The sequence below is a fragment of the Podarcis filfolensis genome (genome assembly GCF_964270895.1).
Source record: "Podarcis filfolensis genome assembly, chromosome: 7".
NCBI classification, from domain to species: Eukaryota; Metazoa; Chordata; class Lepidosauria; order Squamata; family Lacertidae; genus Podarcis; species Podarcis filfolensis.
In genome coordinates this window covers 76,224,606-76,244,060 of record NC_139603.1, presented here as the reverse complement: position 1 = coordinate 76,244,060, position 19,455 = coordinate 76,224,606, and the positions used below count along the sequence as shown (strand labels likewise).

Genomic DNA, 19,455 nt, shown 5'->3' with positions numbered 1-19,455 from the left:
GGGGTCTCTGTGACCAGAGAGTGATCCCATGGGCATCACATTGACAGTTTAAAGCTGGAGTGGAATGAACTGAGTTTTGCATTACCCTTTTGTTGTTGTTGAACTGGAGTCCTCTCAGTTACAGATAGGTAGCCGTGTTGGTCTGCCATAGTCCTCTCAGTTAGCAGTCTGCATGTAAATTTTCAAAATAAGTACATTGCATGACATCTCTATACTATTAAAGTTAAAGGGACCCCTGGCCATTAGGTCCAGTCGTGGCTGACTCTGGGGTTGTGGCGCTCATCTCGCTTTATTGGCTGAGGGAGCCGGCGTATAGCTTCCGGGTCATGTGGCCAGCATGACTAAGTCGCTTCTGGCGAACCAGAGCAGCACACGGAAACGCCGTTTACCCTTCCCGCTGGAGCGGTACCTATTTATCTTTCACTTCGACATGCTTTAGAACTGCTAGGTTGGCAGGAGCAGGGACCAAGCAACAGGAGCTCACCCTGTCATGGGGATTCGAACCGCTGACCTTCTGGTCGGCAAGTCCTAGGCTCTGTGGTTTAACCCACAATGCTACCCGCATCCCCTCCTTACTATTAAGGCATAATTAATCTGTGTTGAATGATCCCAGGTATGCCTTCTTTCTTAAGTACTTTCCTGAATCTTATGAAGGCCCATCTAATTCAGCATGCTTTGCAAGAATCCCAGCCACTTATCCGTGAAATACACCCATTTTGATGTAGGAAAACCAGTTGCTTATGAGCAGAATATATTTTGTATGTAGTAGATCTGAGAATAGATGCAGAGCAAATGCAGAATTACTCTCATGTTCTCTTCTCCTTAAAAAAAAGTTGAAATGCTGCTGCTGCTACTGAAACCTAAACCAAATGCACACTTCACAAATTGAGTAGCTTGCTGACTGCACATTGCACACCCCTCTCTAGCTAATCAGGGCATGACTTATGAGCTTTGCCAGTACAGTGGTACCTCCGTTTACGAACTTAATTCATTCCGGAGGTCCGTTCTTAAGCCGAAAGCGTTCTTAAACCGAGGCACACTTTCCCTAATGAGGCCTCCCGCCGCCGGTGCCTTTCCACCGTTCGGCTTCCGGGTCAAAGTTTGATAGCCGGAACACCTACTTCCGGTTTTGCAGAGTGAGTGCGTTGCCCGAATCGTTCGTTAACAGGACTGTTCTTAGATCGAGGTACCACTGTAATGGATGCCATGAAAACTAATGCTTTTGATGCATGTTTCCTCAACATTGCACAGGATCATAAATAGTTCCTTGATATGGGTTCAGTTCGCACATAATGCTAAGCCAAATCATGCACACAAGTTTGCAGGCTCCTGAAGAGGAGCTAATCACTACTGTGCTCCTCCTCAGGTCCTGTTGCTGCTGCTGCACTGCTGTGAACTAAGCTATGGTTTGACTTAGTGTCTTGCCCTTGTTTACAGTTTATGGTTTGTCTGGAGGAAATTGTGCTATACACCTGGAGTAGTTTGGTTGCTGATGATCCTGTTAACTGAAAACCTTTTTCTTTCTCTTTTTTTAGGTGACCTTGGAGATCATGTTGTCATAATAAACACAAGGCACATTGCTTTTTCCGGGAACAAATGGGAGCAGAAGGTGTATTCATCACATACTGGGTAAGCTTTCAACATCTTAAGGATTAAAAACATGGAACAAATCAGTACTGTTGGTAAAATACGGATATACTGTAAATGGCTTTGAAAGTGGTTACTAGTAGAAAGTCGGAAAAGGGAAGCTTTGTATTTTTAGCATAAGATATGCTAATATTTATAGGGACGCGGGTGGGCTGTGGGTTAAACCACAGAGCCTAGGACTTGCCGATCAGAAGGTCGGCGGTTCGAATCCTCACGACGGGGTGAGCTCCCGTTGCTCGGTCCCTGCTCCCGCCAACCTAGCAGTTCGAAAGCACGTCAAGTGCAAGTAGATAAATAGGTACCGCTCCGGCGGGAAGATAAACGGCGTTTCCGTGCGCTGCTCTGGTTCGCCAGAAGCGGCTTAGTCATGCTGGCCACATGACCCGGAAGCTACTCCCTTGGCCAATAAAGTGAGATGAGCGCCGCAACCCCAGAGTCGGCCACGACTGGACCTAATGGTCAGGGGTCCCTTTACCTTATGCTAATATTTATTGGTAATGCTTGTGCAACTCCCATAGTAAAGGGTGGGGTTTTTTTTAGCAAATATCCCAGTGACAGGGTGGTCTACATTTTTGCTCACTACAGCAAATGTGCTGCCATCCTTTAGCAACCATTCTAAGTCTGAGCCTTCCTTCTAACCTTGGAGTTGCAGAAGGGGATGGAGACAATTGCCTCTCCAGCTCCAAAGCGCGGAAGCAGGCAAGGGGCTGTTTGGCCTCTGCCTTGCTGAGGCACACAGGGCCAATTCAGCAAGCCCCGCCATCCTTTCCAGCTCCAAACTTGGAGCTCTCATAACATAACATACAAATTATTAATATTATTCTTACCTGCCCTTCACCAGCAAGTCCCAGGACAGGATACAGTCATTTAAAATTCAATTTGGAAACAAAATTTAAAAATTCCTTCCAGTAGCACCGTAGAGACCAACTAAGTTTGTTATTGGTATGAGCTTTCGTGTGCACTGAAGAAGTGTGCATGCACACCAAAGCTCATACCAATAACAAACTTAGTTGGTCTCTAAGGTGCTACTGGAAGGATTTTTTTTAATTTTCTTTTGACTACGGCAGACCAACACGGCTACCTACCTGTAACTAGAAATATGGAAAACAGTTAACACAAATCAGTCACGTGAATATGGTTGGTTCTGAAAATATCAATGATATTTTCATGATATGATGATATGAATCAACATCAATAAAATACTTATAAAACCATAAACAATGCAATTCACTAGCGAGCGAGCTTACATTGAGCATATGCATGTTTTTATTTGCAAGATGGCAATCTTTGCTATCGTTCTCTTATTTAGATATGCTTCTGAATTTCCTTGTCATTTTGTATTATAGATACCCTGGTGGCTTCAAACAGGTGACGGCAGCTCAGCTTCATCTAAGGGACCCAACCGCAGTAAGTGAGCACGTTCTCTCATCCTGCCTCTCTAAATGACTTCCCTTTGCAATGTTCTGCCTTCATTTCAAGTGGACCATATTGCAGGCAGAGTGCCACAGTGGCATGTGCTCTCATCTCGGGGGTAAAGGTAAAGGTAAAGGGACCCCTGACCATTAGGTCCAGTCGTGGCCGACTCTGGGGTTGCGGCGCTCATCTCACTTTATTGGCCGAGGGAGCCGGTGTACAGCTTCCGGGTCATGTGGCCAGCATGACTAAGCCGCTTCTGGCGAACCAGAGCAGCGCACGGAAATGCCGTTTATTTTCCCGCCGGAGTGGTACCTATTTATCTACTTGCACTTTGACGTGCTTTCAAACTGCTAGGTTGGCAGGAGCAGGGACCGAGCAATGGGAGCTCACCCCGTTGCGGGGATTCGAACCACCGACCTTCTGATTGGCAAGCCCTAGGCTCTGTGGTTTAACCCACAGCCCCACCCGCATCCCTTGCAACTCTACAATTCTATGATTCTATATTGCTTTCTGTTACAAATGACCTCAAAGCGGCTCACGTGTTACAAGTTAAAACATCAATACTTTGACGTGCTTTCGAACTGCTAGGTTGGCAGGAGCAGGGACCGAGCAACGGGAGCTCACCCCGTCGCGGGGATTCGAACCGCCAACCTTCTGATCGGCAAGTCCTAGGCTCTGTGGTTTAACCCACAGCACCTCATTTGCCTCCCACATGAAGCAGTGGCCAGGTCCTAGCATTGAGAGCCTTCCCATGCAATCATTAAAAGACTGTCACATCTTTGCAGTTGAAGGGGCTTGCTGCATGAGATTAGAATGATAAAACTGTGGTGTCTCTATTGGACATAATAGTTGGTGGGTAACCATGATCAGCTCTCCTTTTTTGCATGGATGGGGAGTGCCATTATGAGGCTAGATTATATGGGACTGAGGGAGTGGTTAATTGCATTGCAGGCACTATACAGCAAGTGCCCACAATGCGATGCAATTCAAAACGCCATGTGTTTATTTCGTTTCTGAAGCTGTGGCTGCCCCAGTCTTCTGAAGCCGTACCTCTGGCTCCATCCCATGCATTCCACCAACGTCAGTTTTCCGGTCCTCATTTTACAGCTCTCAGTCTTTACGCCAAACTTTTTAACTTTCTGTTCTCTCCCATGTGGCCATTCTCAATGTTTCTGTGCCGCCAAAGCTCATTTCCATGCCTTCTGCCATGCTGTTCCCTGTGGTTGAACAGCTTCTATATCTCTTGTTAAACTGCCTTCCCTCCTCTCGTTATTCAGATTCTGTGGCGTTAGCCAAAGTATTTTGAAGAGAAATTTCATAGTCATTTTAATAAATATTTTTTTAAAAAAAAAACTTAAATCCAGCTTTTTAAATCCTTGATATTTATCACACTTGTTAAGGGCCATGTTCTGTCCATGTTTTTTGGGGTACTTGGTGTATTGAGTCTGAGTGATTTGTGTAGGGTTTACTCCTGAACCTCCCCCCCCCCCCCGCATGGATATTCTGCAAGGCAGTAGATGTTTAGGATCAGAATTTTTCTTCTTCTATATGAGCTAACTGTTAGTTAACATACTTTTCCGTCTATAAGATGCCCCCTATTTTGGGGGACTCAAAATTCAGAAAATGGGGGGACATTACACAGGGTTGTTGAACTTTTTTGGGGGGGGTTGCCATAAATTGCTCACCTGCACGCATCACAAAATCCGCCTCCCGTCTGTCCCCTCACCGGCAGAAGCTGCCGATCGCCCGCCCAATTGCTGCAGCGTCAGCCAGTCAACACCACCCATCAATGCAGCAACCAATCACATGCACAATAGCCGCTAACAGATGCAGCAGCAACCAATCAAACGTCCACCCTATTCACTACCCATGTATAAAAAGGTAAAGGGACCCCTGACCATTAGGTCCAGTCGTAACCGACTCTGGGGTTGCGATGCTCATCTCGCTTTATTGGCCAAGGGAACCGGCGTACAGCTTCCGGGTCATGTGGCCAGCATGACTAAGCCGCTTCTGGCAAACCAGAGCAGTGCACGGAAACGCCTTTTACCTTCCTGCCAGAGCCGTACCTATTTATCTACTTGCACTTGATGTGCTTTCGAACTTCTAGGTTGGCAGGAGCAGGGACTGAGCAACAGGACCGCCAACCTGATCAGCAAGTCCTAGGCTCTATGGTTTAACCCACAGCGCCACCCGCATCCCATGTATAAGACGACCCCAATTTTTTAACATGATTTTTCAAGAAAAAAATATAGTCTTATACATGGAAATGTACGGTAAGTCACGTAGCAGCAGTAGTAGTAATAATAATAATGATTATGCAGTTTAAAATAAAAGTTTTCAGAAACCGACTTGGTGCTTACAGATGAATGATAGATTCTTTGACTAAATCAGCCTTTTGTGACAAATAGGTTTTCAGTTTTATTTTTTGCGTCAGTTGCACATGTTGGCCAGTGAACACTTGAGGGCAGCAGAACTTAACATGCCTCAAAGTTAGACACGGGAAAATTGTGCTGCTGCCATTTGCTCTGGATTACGTGCTGGCAGTGCAGTTGTTAAAACTCACCTTAGATCATGTCAGGACCCAGGCAATGTAATAGACCAGGGACGTCCAACTTCCAAGAGAATGCGATCTGCTCCCAGATAAAAAATCTAGCAGTGATCTACTCATTGGGGGGGGGCGACCTAAGATGTTGACTTTTTTTAGGGGAAACAGCAAATACTTCTGCCTATTGGGGGGGGGGAGCACCGTCTTCCGTTCTTGAAATCGTGCGCAAATACAGGAAAGAGTATTCTTTTCCTGCAGAGGAAAATGACCCCGCGATCAACTAATATAAACCAGGGGTTGACCTGTCAATTGCGGTCGACCGGTTGGACATCCCTGTGATAGACTATCCCAGTTAATAACTTTTCAGCAGAGACTTGCCTAACAGAGGAACAAGTGGAGAAAAACCTTGTTCCAAAACATCATTAAAAGGTCTGCTTTTAATATCGAATGGGCTCTGGTTTTGTCTTCCTCTGTCCCAATATTCAGAACTGAGTACAGTGGTACCTCAGGTTAATTTGTTCTAGAGGTCCGTTATTAACCTGAAACTGTACTTAACCTGAAGCACCACTTTAGCTAATGGGGGCTCCCGCTGCCGCCGTGCCACCAGAGCACGATTTCTATTCTCATCCTGAAGCAAAGTTCTTAACCCGAGGTAATATTTCTGGGTTAGCGGAGTCTGTAATCTGAAGCATATGTAACCCAAGGTACCACTGTACATTGATTAGCAGAGCGTTTTGGAGAAAGAGAGCTCAGGGCAAATAGAAAGGAAGAGCGAGATCAGCTGGGGGACTAGTAAACGAAAATGAAGCAGGGAGATGGATGTGAAAGGGGCTTTGGAGAAAAGGACATTGGGTGGTGGGGCACACTGTATACTGCAGTTGCCTAAAAGTGCAGAATGTAGCATCAGTTTTGAAAGTAAAATTTGGAATAAATTGTGTAAGGATCAGAGCTGTAATCAGTTGTGTTGTTTAAGAAGTTTGTTTTGTCTCGGAAAGAGCTCCATTCATTTGGGAATGAATGTGCACTTATTTCATTTGTTCTCCCATAAAAATTGCTTATCTTCATGTATTTGGAAGAAGGTATTGTGGGGGAAAGATGCAAACTTCTATTCCACCATGCGATAATTGCAATTCCCTTCTTGGAAAAAACACTGCTGCACAACTCTACTTTAGAATTCAAATTGTTTTGTAGAAGAAATCCAGAAATAAGGCAGTTGGAACTAAGGTCTATCAAATTTGGCATGCAAGTCCATTTAGCTTAGAACTGTATAGTTTTTACAAGTGGAAAAGTAGCCTAAACCTCTATAACGTGTCTTCCCCCCCCCCTTGCAATTCTATGTATTTCAGAGAAACTGTGCCTGTATTATACTCCTTGCTATATACATTTTTTTTCTTTTAATTTCTCTTCTCTAAGATAAATCTCTTCTGCTTATGTAAGACAACCTCTCTGCCTAAATGTGCACCCATTTTGTTATTCTTTCCCTATAGCTCTTCTGGGAAGATGAGGTTTCCCAGTCTGAGACTAACCTTTAACTACAAAACCAATGACTCAGAAGGGCAGTAGCATAGTGGAAGTCTACACTTTGCACACAGAAAGACTCCAGTTCCATCTCTGGCATTTCTAGGTAGGGCTGGAAAAGACTGGCAGTGATTCTCAAAGGTTTCGATCAATGAAGATACTGTACTGAGCTAGATAGACTAGGGGGTCCAGTTTGATATAAGGCACCTTCATTTTCATTCCTTGCACTTCATTTTACCGTATTTCTTCGTGTATAACACGACCCCATGTCATAGCTGTCAAGAGTCCCTTATTTGGCGGGACAGTCCCTTATCCCAGTGCCATGTCCCGCTGCTGTCCCTTATTGATGATGTCCCTTAAATAAGCTACTGAAGGTAATGGGGCCCTTTCTATGTCCAGCTGTCCTTTGTCAACAACAAATTGTTGCCGTTTTTGTTGTTGTTGAATATATGCTATATGGTAATTTATGGACCTAATAGGTATCTAAAGCCATTTGCATGCAACAAAATATGTATTTTATCAAAGTAATTGTTGATCCCTTGTTTTGGCTGCTGATCCCTTATTTTCGAGGCTGCTGGTCCCTTATTTTCAAATCTGTAAGATGACAGCTATGCCCCGTGTATAAGACCCCTTTTTTTGGGAGCCTCAACAGTTGTTGAGCTTCTTTTATAAGTTCGCTGAGCTGTTGAGCAGCTTTTCGATGATCCCCCGCTCTGGCTGATGGAACTGGTGCCGTAATACACTGCATACTGGCACAAACCAAATACTCTTCCTAAGCCGGGAAGAGCGGGTAAGCAGCCTCCTCTCCGACATTTCCCTGCTACCGCCACAGCATTGGCCCTCACTTACTTAGCACATTAACCCGTCTATAAGACGACCCTCAATTTATCACAAAAAAAATCAGAAGAAAGGGTCGTCTTCTGTATACATGGAAAAATACGGTATTTAGGGCCGATGCAGGCAGCTTTTTGGTTCTAATGCTTCCATTAGTCAATTAGCAAACCAGCTCTCACCAGCGTATTTAAAAGAAGAATGGCACTTTATCCAAAGACTTCCATCAATAACTGGGTTCTCTTTTCACCTTTTTTTGCTGATACCATACACTATCTCTCTTAACAGATCACTTTTCCAGTGTTTTTTTTGTGTGTGCTGGAATCAGCATTATTCAATTTTTGAACCACATTTTTCTTCTTGAATTTGCTTCGTTATACCCATGTCTTCTCAAATAATAATGAGTCGGCCAGATTTTCTTGGAAAGTTTAGTTACTTCTTCCAGATCTCTGCCTTTCCAACTATTATATGGGTGTATTTATATATACACATTTTTAAATTATATATATATATTATATTTTCTTCACAGCTGTCTGTTTGGCAGTTTTATTAGTTCCTTACTAGAGAGCTTGTCCAAACTTTTCAGGAACTGCTTAATGTTAGCATTTTGCTTTTTTCCCCCTGTTGAGTTTTTATATTATATTTTAGAAGAGGGATAAGCAACTAGCAGCCCAAGGACTCGACGTCCTGTCAAGGGGCTTCCCCATCTGATAGTCCCTGATTTCAAGGAGTTGGACTTCCTCACCCCTTAATGCTTCTCAGCTGCTAATTCCTGTGTACAGGCCAAGACACATGTAAATAGAAATGCAAAACTGAAGAACCACAGAACTACTTTTTTGAAGAATGTCAACCAAATGAAATCAAGAGTTGGTTGACTCAGCTAGTGTCCGCTTTGTCCTAACAATGCCCCACACCATAATTTGGAGAACTGAGAAAGCGTTCTTCCCCTCACTCCCTTTGCGTGTGGTTTACTGTCTACCATGATGTCTGAATTCAGAAATTATGTTTAGTGCTAGTCTTCCAAACCTGGGTCAGTGACAAACTATGCAGAAGGTGACGAACTCTGCATGAGTTGAGAAAGGGATGCATACGCCCACATCTCATTTGTGACTTAAATTCATTTGTGACTTAAATATTTCCCTGCTTTGGTTAATGCATCTAACTCCTGTTCACAAGTTGTGTCACGATCTAGCAGAGAGGACGTTCTACTTAAAGAGGTGGCAATTTGTTGCTAAAGAACATGATAACAAGAATTAAATAAAGATGAAATAGATGCTGCCTTATGAACTGATGTTGCTATTCTGATGTTATTGGGACTGACAGTGAGTCCTGAGGATATAAGCAACTGAAAAGTCCCTCTTTCCACGTTCTCCTCCTGCTATAAGTGGGAGTTCATAAATCTCTGGTTTTTCTGTGTTTTATTGATGGGAGTATATTTAGTAGCTGCATTATAGCTTTCATTTTTGCTTGCAAGCCTACCTGGGAACAGACTGGTGATGAGTGAGGGGTATGCATTTCTAAAATCAATACGACCCTCCAGTCCAAACCATGTCATCAAGAGGGCCCAACTGCATGTTACGTGAGAAAACTCTGCAATTGAATCCCCTAGCGTATTTGAGGATGGCTCAGCTTGGATCAGGAGACTGGAATGAACCCATGTCCCTAGAGCAGCTATAAACTGTAGAGGGGGGAACATGAAGGCAGAATACAGGGGTGCAATTTGAGTAGTATTGGGGATTGTTGCAGTACAGGGCGAGGATTGAATCTCTTTCCCCCCGATTCAAGGTAGCGCCCCAGGAGCCTGATTTGAACAAAAGAAAAATACCTTGAATCTCTCTTAATTTAGCCAAGGTGGGTTTTTTAAGCCAACTGTAATATGAGGTGCATTTGTGTAAAACCGCTCTGCCGGCATATGTGGAAATCTATAGAGCTCTCTCCATTGTATTTGAAAGAGGAGCACGTGACGACTTGAAGGTTGGAAGTGAAAGTTTCTGGCTTTTGACTTGTGGCTTTTATGTTCCTTCCAGATTGCATTGCTCTTACTGGCTTTGTAAACTGTCTATTGAAAACCAACATTTATGGTGTCTTTTGTGGCTTTTATTCAGGATTTAATGCACACACACACACAAAAAAAAGCACCTGAAAAATATAGTAGTTTCTACTGTAAACAAATCCTAGACGTAAAACCGTTGAAACTGCCCTGACGAGAAAGCAATTCCAGATGCAAAACGACACAGCAGTTCTTATTATAATGCACTCCAAGAGTTCTTAACTCCAAATCTGAAGGCAGGTTTATGTAAAAAAAATAAAATAAAAGTAGACGTTTTAAAACAAAATGGGCAAAATATTTTTCAGTGTGTTTTGCACACAGGGGCTGAAGGATCTCAAGGACCTCAATTCTGGGGTGTTTATTAGAAAAGCTGGGGAACTAAACCATGTTCAGAGTGGGAACACCAGCAATTAATATAGGTTTCTTATGGTTCTCATATGCACTTACTGGAAACAGTAATTTTTGAGTAAAAAGGAAGAGGATTGTGTTGTTCAAGAGATCTGACAAGTATAATAGAACTTGCACTCGTCATGAGTTTTTCTGCATATCTGATTATTGGGAATTGAAGTTTAACATTGATATGCACTGCAAAAATAAATAAATTGAAGCAAAGGATCTTCTCTTTCTCCCTCTCCCTCCAGAGGGACATGTGTAACTATCATTTAGTTGTGTTCTCACTCTTTCTCCACTCCCAGATTTCCCTTTCATTGAGTTTTCCAATTACCGTATTTTTTGCTCTATAAGACTCACTTTTTCCCTCCTAAAAAGTAAGGGGAAATGTGTGTGCGTCTTATGGAGCAAATGCAGGCTGCGCAGCTATCCCAGAAACCAGAACAGCAAGAGGGATTGCTGCTTTCACTGCGCAGCGATCCCTCTTGCTGTTCTGGCTTCTGAGATTCAGAATATTTTTTTTCTTGTTTTCCTCCTCCAAAAACTAGGTGCGTCTTGTGGTCTGGTGCGTCTTATAGAGCGAAAAATACGGTACTTTTGTTGACCGTATTCCAGAACTGTGTAGTGACTATTAACTGCAGAGGAAGTTACTTTAGATTAGTTCCTATATTAAATACCTTACACAGGATATTAAATTACACATATATCAGCATTTTGCAATGACTAATGTCTGTTCTTATTTTCACAATTCCGATTACTTGTTGGTTATTTTTTTTCATCACTTTATTTCACACTCTTCAACCTAAGCTGCACACATATATCTTGATCATGTAAGCTGATCTTAAATTGCTGATTGCATATTTTTTTTTTATGTACACCCTTTGACAGATTGGCACGGTACAACCACAGTTCTAGAATTAGAAGTCCTCTGTTTTGAGGTTTGCTTTTATATAACAGTTTCCCTTTGAGTAAAGTCTGTATCGCTTTCCAGTTTTTATGCTGGAAGTCTCCCAGAGCTGGCACAACCCAGTCAGATGCAGTGTTCAAAATTAGCCAGGCACCAGGCGCATTTTGCACCTGACTTTTGCACCTGGCTTTTGACCGCTTGAGTCCAAGTGAAGATGCCTGGCTGCCAGAATGGGCCTGACATTTCCACCATCTGGAGATGCATGCCTGGGAATCATTGGATCTGGACTAATACCTCATCCTGTAGAATTCTATCAGTTATTTTTTTATCTGCACAACTGGAATGAATTTTTGGAACCAAAATGCTTTTTTTTCTGTGCAGCCTGAGCAAGAGCTGTCACCATTAAGAAAAAGAGGTTGGTATAGGCCAATATCTATGTGGACTGTCCCTGGATCAAGGGACTTTTCTTCTTTAAGTTCTCAAAGTTCTCAACCTAGCTCAAGGTTGTGGTATGAACTAGCCAGATGTTTAACTGAGAATCAATCGCAGTCAGTCCATCATTTGAAAAATATGACTTTAGAGCCGTCTTGCCCCCAAATGGCAACTAGACATTCCATTTAGAGCCTATAACCTTGGTTTAAGGAGCCATTTGGCCCCTAGCTTGTATATCTGAGTCTCTTAACACTGGTCAGATGGCTGGCATGTTGTTGTCGTTGTCGTTGATGTCAGCACTCAGCTGTTGTTCCTTTGTATAGATGAATATTGGCCCATAGATCTTATTCACCTTTGCTATTAATGGGCCTGTTCATCTTGAGCAAATCGCTAAGCAAATAATTTTCATAGGCTTCAATGCCTGCAGTTAAAGACAAAGCTATACAGTACCTTAAAACTGAAGACAGGGGTGTCTGGCGTGCTCTGGTCCATGGAGTCACGAAGAGTCGGACACGACTAAACGACTAAACAACAACCTTAAAACTGGGAGATGTGTCCTGCATTCCCCACCTGTCGCTGCCCTTCTTTAATATCTAGTTAAATTTGTGTCCTATTTATTATTATCATTTATTCATTTGACATCTCGCCCTTCCTCTCCCAGAATAACTTGAACTATATATGTTCAATTCCATATAATGATAATAGGATACAAGGTGAGATGAACTAGACATTACTGTGTTTTGTGTGATTTGTGGTGCTGTCTAAGGCTGCAGTCACTAAGAGTGAATAAGCACAATTGAGTTCAATGGGAGCTACTTCAGAATAGACATGGTTAGAATTGCAGTCCTTCTGCCGTTCTTCAGGTAGGCAAAGCTGTCTTTCTAGAAACAGAGATCAAAACTTGAAATTATTCTAAAATGATTTACATTTTAAAAAAGAATCCAGGTATGTGTGTGTGTGTGTATTGCTCACATGTGATACTTTAAAAATATTATTCAGATAAGGGAGGCACAACATATTATATTTTGGAAGGGAATTTATGAGTGTGTAGCTACATGGGGTGCAGGCTCTGTTTTTAAAACTGAAACCAAATACACTTGTACATTTGGAAAGAATTATTTGGATAAATGTATCTGTCTTTCACCTCTAAATATTTACAGTATAGTCAGCATTTACATATAATGAACAAATGGGGATAGTCAGAAATAGCCATTAACTGTCCAATCCTTAGTGTGTTGTGCCAACAGGATTGGAAGAGAGAGAGAAGAACTGAAAGTGCTTTGTAGCTCAGAATAGTTAAGGCCCGTGTTAGAAACTGGGATGCAAAAGCTAGGAGCATCACTGCTCCTGGGACTTGAATTGTAGGCGCAAAAACAGAATGTCTAGTCACCACTTTTTAAAATTATATAGGGATTTCCTTTTTAAAGACCCTGCAGGTTTTCTGCATTTAAAAAACAGATTTTGGCACACATTTAATCCAGGCATGTTTAATAACATGAAGGAAATAATAGTTTAGCAGGGATTTTTAATGCAGCTATGTGAGTGTCATAGCTACCTGGCATGGGAGGAATCCCATAAGGAAGGCTCTGTCATTTCCGATAGTAAACATTCCCTGGGCTGGGGAAGACGATGCAACAGGAAGCACAAAGGACTGGTGCTTCCTGTTGCCTTTGCAGGTCCTCTTTGAAGGCAGAGCAACTTCCGCCCTACGGAGGAGGTGGGGTTGCGGGCTTCGTGGCCCCACCACACGTGCGGCGGCTGGAGCCCAGCCCCTGCGTGATTGAGGGGATTCCCGGCCGTGTCACCCCCTGGCTGGCCAATTGGCTGGCTCTGGGGGCGTGACCTGCCCTATTTAAGGCAGGACGCAGCCAGGGATCTCCCTCTTTGCCGCCCGCCAGCTGTTCTTGCTTTTTCCACCCTCCCGCCCTTTAAGGTTTTCGTTCCTTGACCTTGCTATGGACCTTGGTTGGTTGCCATTGAGGGGCCTGGTAGGAATTTTTCCACTTGGCAAATTGGCACCAGCCACTTGGTTTTCGCCTACCTCGTAGCAAATCGTCACAACTTTCTTGGTATTGGCTGTTAGGCATTGGTATTCTGTAGATGGAAGAGGGGAGGTAACACCATCACCTGCCCCACATATTGAAGGGTAGTCCGATAAAGGATTCTGGGGGGTGTGGCCCTGTCCGAAGCCTGGGGAGGGGAGGTCCTAAGGCACGCCCCCCCAATTGGTGACCCTGGGGGAGTTCCTAGTTGATGTGCATCAGCAGGACTCCCCCTACTGGTGGTTAACCCTTCCCGGACTTCAAGCGGACGGGCTGGAGTCGGATATAGTCGGTTAGGACCAATGCCTAAGCCAATACCGCTCATCACCTGTAACCAATAAAGTTGTGGCCTTATTTAACCCATTAACCTTAATAATTGTGTCATGTGTCCTTATTTCCACTGGGGGGGGGGCGGGAACTCACCATGCAACCTGACATTCCCAGCCACATTGTAAAGGAACGAAGAAGGAAGCATTGACACACAAGCATTGCTGTCTATGACTTCTTTAAAGTGCCCAAAACAGCAAACAAAAGTTTTTGGTGTGTGTTTTTTTTTTAAAAAAAAGTTAGGTGCAGACAGAGCCTTGAGAAAACATTTTAGGTGCAGCTAGGGGTTCAAGTCAGGCCAATTAAGAAAGGTGGGTGTTTAAAACTTTATCTTTTTATTTAAAATGAAAGATAAAATAAAATTCTCTTATTTAATTCTGTATTAGAAGGCTGAAGATTTCTGAGACCTTGAGATAGCCAATGTTATGTGTTTTCTTTTGCAGATTGTAAAACTGGCTACGTATGGAATGCTCCCCAAAAACCTTCTCAGAAGAACTATGATGCAAAGGCTGCACATCTTTGCAGATGATGTAAGTTAGTTGCCAGTATTGTTTCTTGTGTACCAATCTCGACTGTACCCATGCAAATTCTAACCTACATTTTCAATCCGTGTACAGTGGTACCTTGGTTCTCAAACTTAATCCGTTCCAAAAGTCCGTTCTAAAACCAAAGCGTTCCAAAATCAAGGCGCACTTTCCCATAGAAAGTAACGTAAAATGGATTAATCTGTTCCAGACTTTTAAAAACAACCCCTAAAACAGCAATTTAACATGAATTTTACTATCTAATGAGACCGTTGATCCATAAAATGAAAGCAATAAACAATGTACTGCAGTCACCAAACTAATCAGTCAATCAGTAGCGGAACTTGGTTCCACACAGTCACAAAAAAAGAGCCACAGAAATGCAAAATAAATAGGAAAAACAGACAGACCTCAGCGTAACACTCAAAACAAGAGGGAGAGCTGCGCAGCGCCTCTAGCACCTCTTGTTGTGCTGGCTTCAGCAATAGCTGTGCAGCTTGCTCTGGCTTCTCAGGGAGGTGGGAGAAGGGATGGAGGGCAGCCCATCAGTCCTTTCTCCCACCTCCCGGAAAAGCCAGCAAGAGCCGCTCTATCTTTAAAGAGCCGCGCCGAGCGAACGTGTCTCTTGCTGGCTTTTCTTGTTTTCTTCCTCTAAAAACTAGGTGTGTCTTATGGTCGGGTGCATCTTATAGAGCAAAAAATACGGCAGTTGATGGCCAGTGGCTGTTTGTGTTTCCCTCTTCCTCAGGTAATCCCCGAAGAAATACGCAAGAATCTTGTAGAGGTGCTTCCGCAGCCCCGCAAAGTGCCCAAGAGGTTTGACGAATATACGCAAGAGGAAATCGATGCCTTCCCAAGGCTCTGGAATCCGTAAGTGCCTAAAAGTCCTTGCACAGGGCTTTTATAACCGCACGTGATGGATTAGCTTTTAAAGAATGCGTTAGCCTCTAAGCGGCTAGAGAAATGTTTTTAAAATGCCTTTGAAGCAAAGATGAAGGCAGATACGCCATATACATTTGTCCCTTCAGTTTTTGGATTACTCTGAGAGTAGATTTTGTTCTTATTTCGTGAGAGAGGGTGTGTGCGCGCGCATTTCCTTTTAAAATAATAGACATCAAGGCATGCCTGTTTTTGGTCCTCTAGGAAAATGTTTTCAGAATAGTTTTATAAACACAATGGTCTCACCTATAAAATATAGTAGCCTGCTTTCGCGTGGAATACTTTACACACAGGTATTTGTAAGGCTTTGAGTGGATTAAGTTGCAGCCTTCAAAGCAGTCCATAATATGTGTCTTAAGCTTTATTTACAAAGAGAAGAAAGCAGGAAGCTGAGGAGATAAATTCCTTTACCAAACCAGAATGCAATCTTGAAACCAATACTTGCGTCAAGTATTAAGGGTGTTTTGTGATGGACACTGGAGCCAAATCTAGCATGCAGAGCAGACTTTCCAAGCTCATTATCTACCCACTAGAATATTGCCTTTTCGGTGGCATTTGAGGTGATGCTACCCAAGCAGAGCTTGTTTTTAAGTGCAGGGTAGATGCCTCTTCTCTTCCCACGACCATCTCTCCTGTCATAGAAGTTTTACCGTCACTGTGTCTATAAAAATATGCCTGTGCAATTGTAATCAGCAGCAGTCAGTATGAGCTCTATGTATTCTGCGTGGTGCCACCTTTATGAATGACAATCTGGGAAGCAACTGGGCCTGGATCCCCGCCTCTGACCACCTCAGAAATCTGCTAGTTAAAGACCCGCTGCTGAGATACCAATGTACAGTAATGATGCAGGAGTAAAATGTATTGCAAAACATTTGATGAGCTTCCTGGAACATTATATGATTACAGTGGTACGTCGTGTTGCGTACAGTGGAACCTCGGGTTGCGAACATGATCCATGCAGGAGGCACGTTCACAACCCGCAGCATTGGCAACCCGCAGCACCGCGTCTGCACACGTGTGGGTTGTGAGTCGGTTCTTCTGCGCGTGCACAAAGCGTGCTTTAGCGTTCATGCGCGAGTGCCAAAACCCGGAAGTAACCCGTTCTGGTACTTCCAGGTTCGGCGCGGTGCGCAAGCTGAAAACGCATAACTTGAAGCATCTGTAACCCGAGGTACCACTGTACTTAATACGTTCCGGAGGTCTGTTCGTAACATGAGGCGCGCTTTCACTAATGGTGCCTCCCGTTGCTGCTGCGCCGCCGGAGCGTGACTTCCGCTCACATCCGCCAAGGTCACAACAAGGGGCATCTACTTCCGGGTTAGCGGAGCGCGTAACCCGAAGCATTTGTAAGGGGGATGGTACGTAACACGAGGTACTACTGTAGTAGCAAGGCCCATACATCAGAGTTCTAAATAAGAATTCCATACTGACCTTACTTTCACTTCAGATTCTCTGCATGTGATATAAGAGTGATGGGAGAACATAAGAAATCAATACTCTGCATCCACAGTTGGAGGCAGCAATGATTCTGAATACCAGTTTTCTGGAAACCACAGGAAGGGGGAGTGCTCTTGTTCTCAAATCCTGCTTGCTTGTCTTCCACAGGCTCTTCGTAGGTTCTTACGTTACAAAACAAGGCAGGGACGGAGCCTCCCTTTCACTGCAATGCTTTGAAAGAATTCTGCCTTACCTAAAGAAAGTTATTTCGCTCACTGAATGAGTCTTCACCTTCATTAACTGTTGAGCCTTGGACTTAAAAAAAGATAGTTGGGCATTGTGGTTGTAGGAAGAAAGGAAAAGTTAAAATCAGATATTCCTCCTCCATGGGTCTTCTGCTGGTTCCCTCACTGCAAGAAGCCAAGTTACAGGGAACCAGGCGGAGGGCCTTCTCGGTAGTGGCGCCCTCCCTGTGGAACAGCCTCCCTTCGGATGTCAAGGAGATAAAGAATTGCACAACTTTTAGAAGACATCTGACAGCAGCCCTTTATCGAGAAGTTTTTAATGCTGGATGTTTTACTATGTTTTTATATATGCTATAAGCCGCTCAGAGTGGCGGAAACCCAGTCACATGTGTGGGTTATAAGTAATATAATTATTACTATTTTATTTATTCAGTATATTATATGGGCTTAATTTCTTTTGTTTAGGGAGGAGATAAAAAGTGTCTTGGAAACTTAGTGTGCTCCTACCTCTTTCTCAATCCTGCTATGCTCTTATAACGAGCAAAATTTGAAATGTACTGCTGTTTACAAGTACAGTATTTCCATCTTATTGTGGCATATGCAGAATTATTCCATCCTGTGATTACGTAGGACAGAGAGAATCAGAAAGACAGAGACCACCTGAAAGAGAATTCTCAAGAGCTGGAGCTGGTTCCCTATGAGCCTGATTATTTAAAGCCATTCTCCTTCCAAATAGGACTTTACAGTCTGCTAACTTTGGAATAACGACGAGTCAAGGAAAAAGTTCCAGGAGAGTCCAGGTGTCTGACCCTTTCCCCTCTGTGAAGCATTTCACCCTTCTAATATTATCTGGTGTAGTGTATGAACTTAGACTGCGAGCCAAGACATCTCAGAATCTCGCCACAATTACAAACCCCCTTAGCTGCTTGTCTCTCTCCTCCTGCAGTCCACTATGTCAGAACAGTGATACTGAACGGCCATGTAGCCCTCTTTGGTCTATAACATACTGTATTTTTCGCTCCATAAGGCGCACTGAACTATAAGGCGCACCTAGTTTTTAGAGGGGAAATCAAGAAAAAAAAATATTATTTCCCACACACACACCCCCAAAGAGCTTCTGGGGCTGCCGGGGGAAGCCCGGGTCCCCCCCCCCCAGCACCAAAGAGAAAAGAAGCCAAGACAGCGAGCAGGATCCATCCCTTTTTAGCAGTGCGCAACCTCTTCAGCCGGGAGAGGCTGCACGCAGCTATGGGAGAAGCCAAGACATCTTGGCTTCCTCTTTAGCCGCGTGCAACCTCTCCAGCCGGGAGAGGCTGCACGTGGCTAAAGAAGCCATAGCCGCGCACAGCCTCTCCCGGCCGGAGGGGCTGCGCGTGGCTATGGCAATACCCCCACCTCCCGCAAAAGCCCACAGGAGCCGTGCACCCTTTAAGGAGTGTGTGGCTCCTGCGGGCTTTTCTACGAGGAGGGAGAAGGGACTGACTGGCCGCGTCAGTCCCTTCTCCCTCCTGGGGAAAAGCCTGCAAAAGCAGCACAGAGCTTGTGCGCGGCTCTTGAGGGCTTTTCCTGCCTGCCTCCCCCTTGCATTTGCTCCATAAGACACACACACATTTCCCCTTACTTTTTAGGAGGGAAAAAGTGTGTCTTATGGAGCGAAAAATGTGGTAGGAGGGAAGCTTGTTTTTGAAGTACTTTGAACATCTATTTAAAAAAAAAAACCCAATATATAAATGCTGAATATATATCCTTCTGTCTGCACCCAGTGTCTGGAACAATGGAAAGCATGCAGATTTCCATAAACTAACTTCATTTTGCATACTTTCATCTGGCTATATTCCTGGTTGTTTCAAAATCCGGATACCTTGGTGAGCACTATAATAGCTAAAAGGCAAGGAATTAAGAGTCTACCAGAATTGATGCCTGAGCTGCTGGTTCCTTCACCAGTGGTTCCTGGCTGTCCTTTGCCTCTTTCTCCTTTCTTTCCTCCTTGATTGCCTAAAAGGTTTGTTTCTAGATTGTTGCCCACAGAGGATGAGAAACAAATAGATAACGGGTGTTGTGGAGACAGTTTGGTGGTTACTGTGCATGACATATATGTATCTCACTCAGATATTTAAGCTAGGGGCCAAATGACTCCTTAAACCAAGGTTATAGGCTCTAAATGGAATGTCTAGTTGCCATTTTGGGGCAAGACGGCTCTAAAGT

General features: G+C 43.8%; 1 protein-coding gene across 1 annotated transcript in view; it reads left to right on the top strand.

Moving 5' to 3' along the window:
- MRPL13 (mitochondrial ribosomal protein L13) overlaps positions 1-19,455 on the top strand; it is a 34,798-nt gene that overhangs the window by 2,087 nt on the left and 13,256 nt on the right. Inside the window, exons 3-6 of the mRNA XM_083622362.1 lie at positions 1,536-1,629; positions 2,994-3,054; positions 14,549-14,635; positions 15,378-15,499. Coding sequence (XP_083478488.1) covers positions 1,536-1,629; positions 2,994-3,054; positions 14,549-14,635; positions 15,378-15,499 — 364 coding nt within the window. The remainder of the gene's footprint in view (positions 1-1,535; positions 1,630-2,993; positions 3,055-14,548; positions 14,636-15,377; positions 15,500-19,455) is intronic.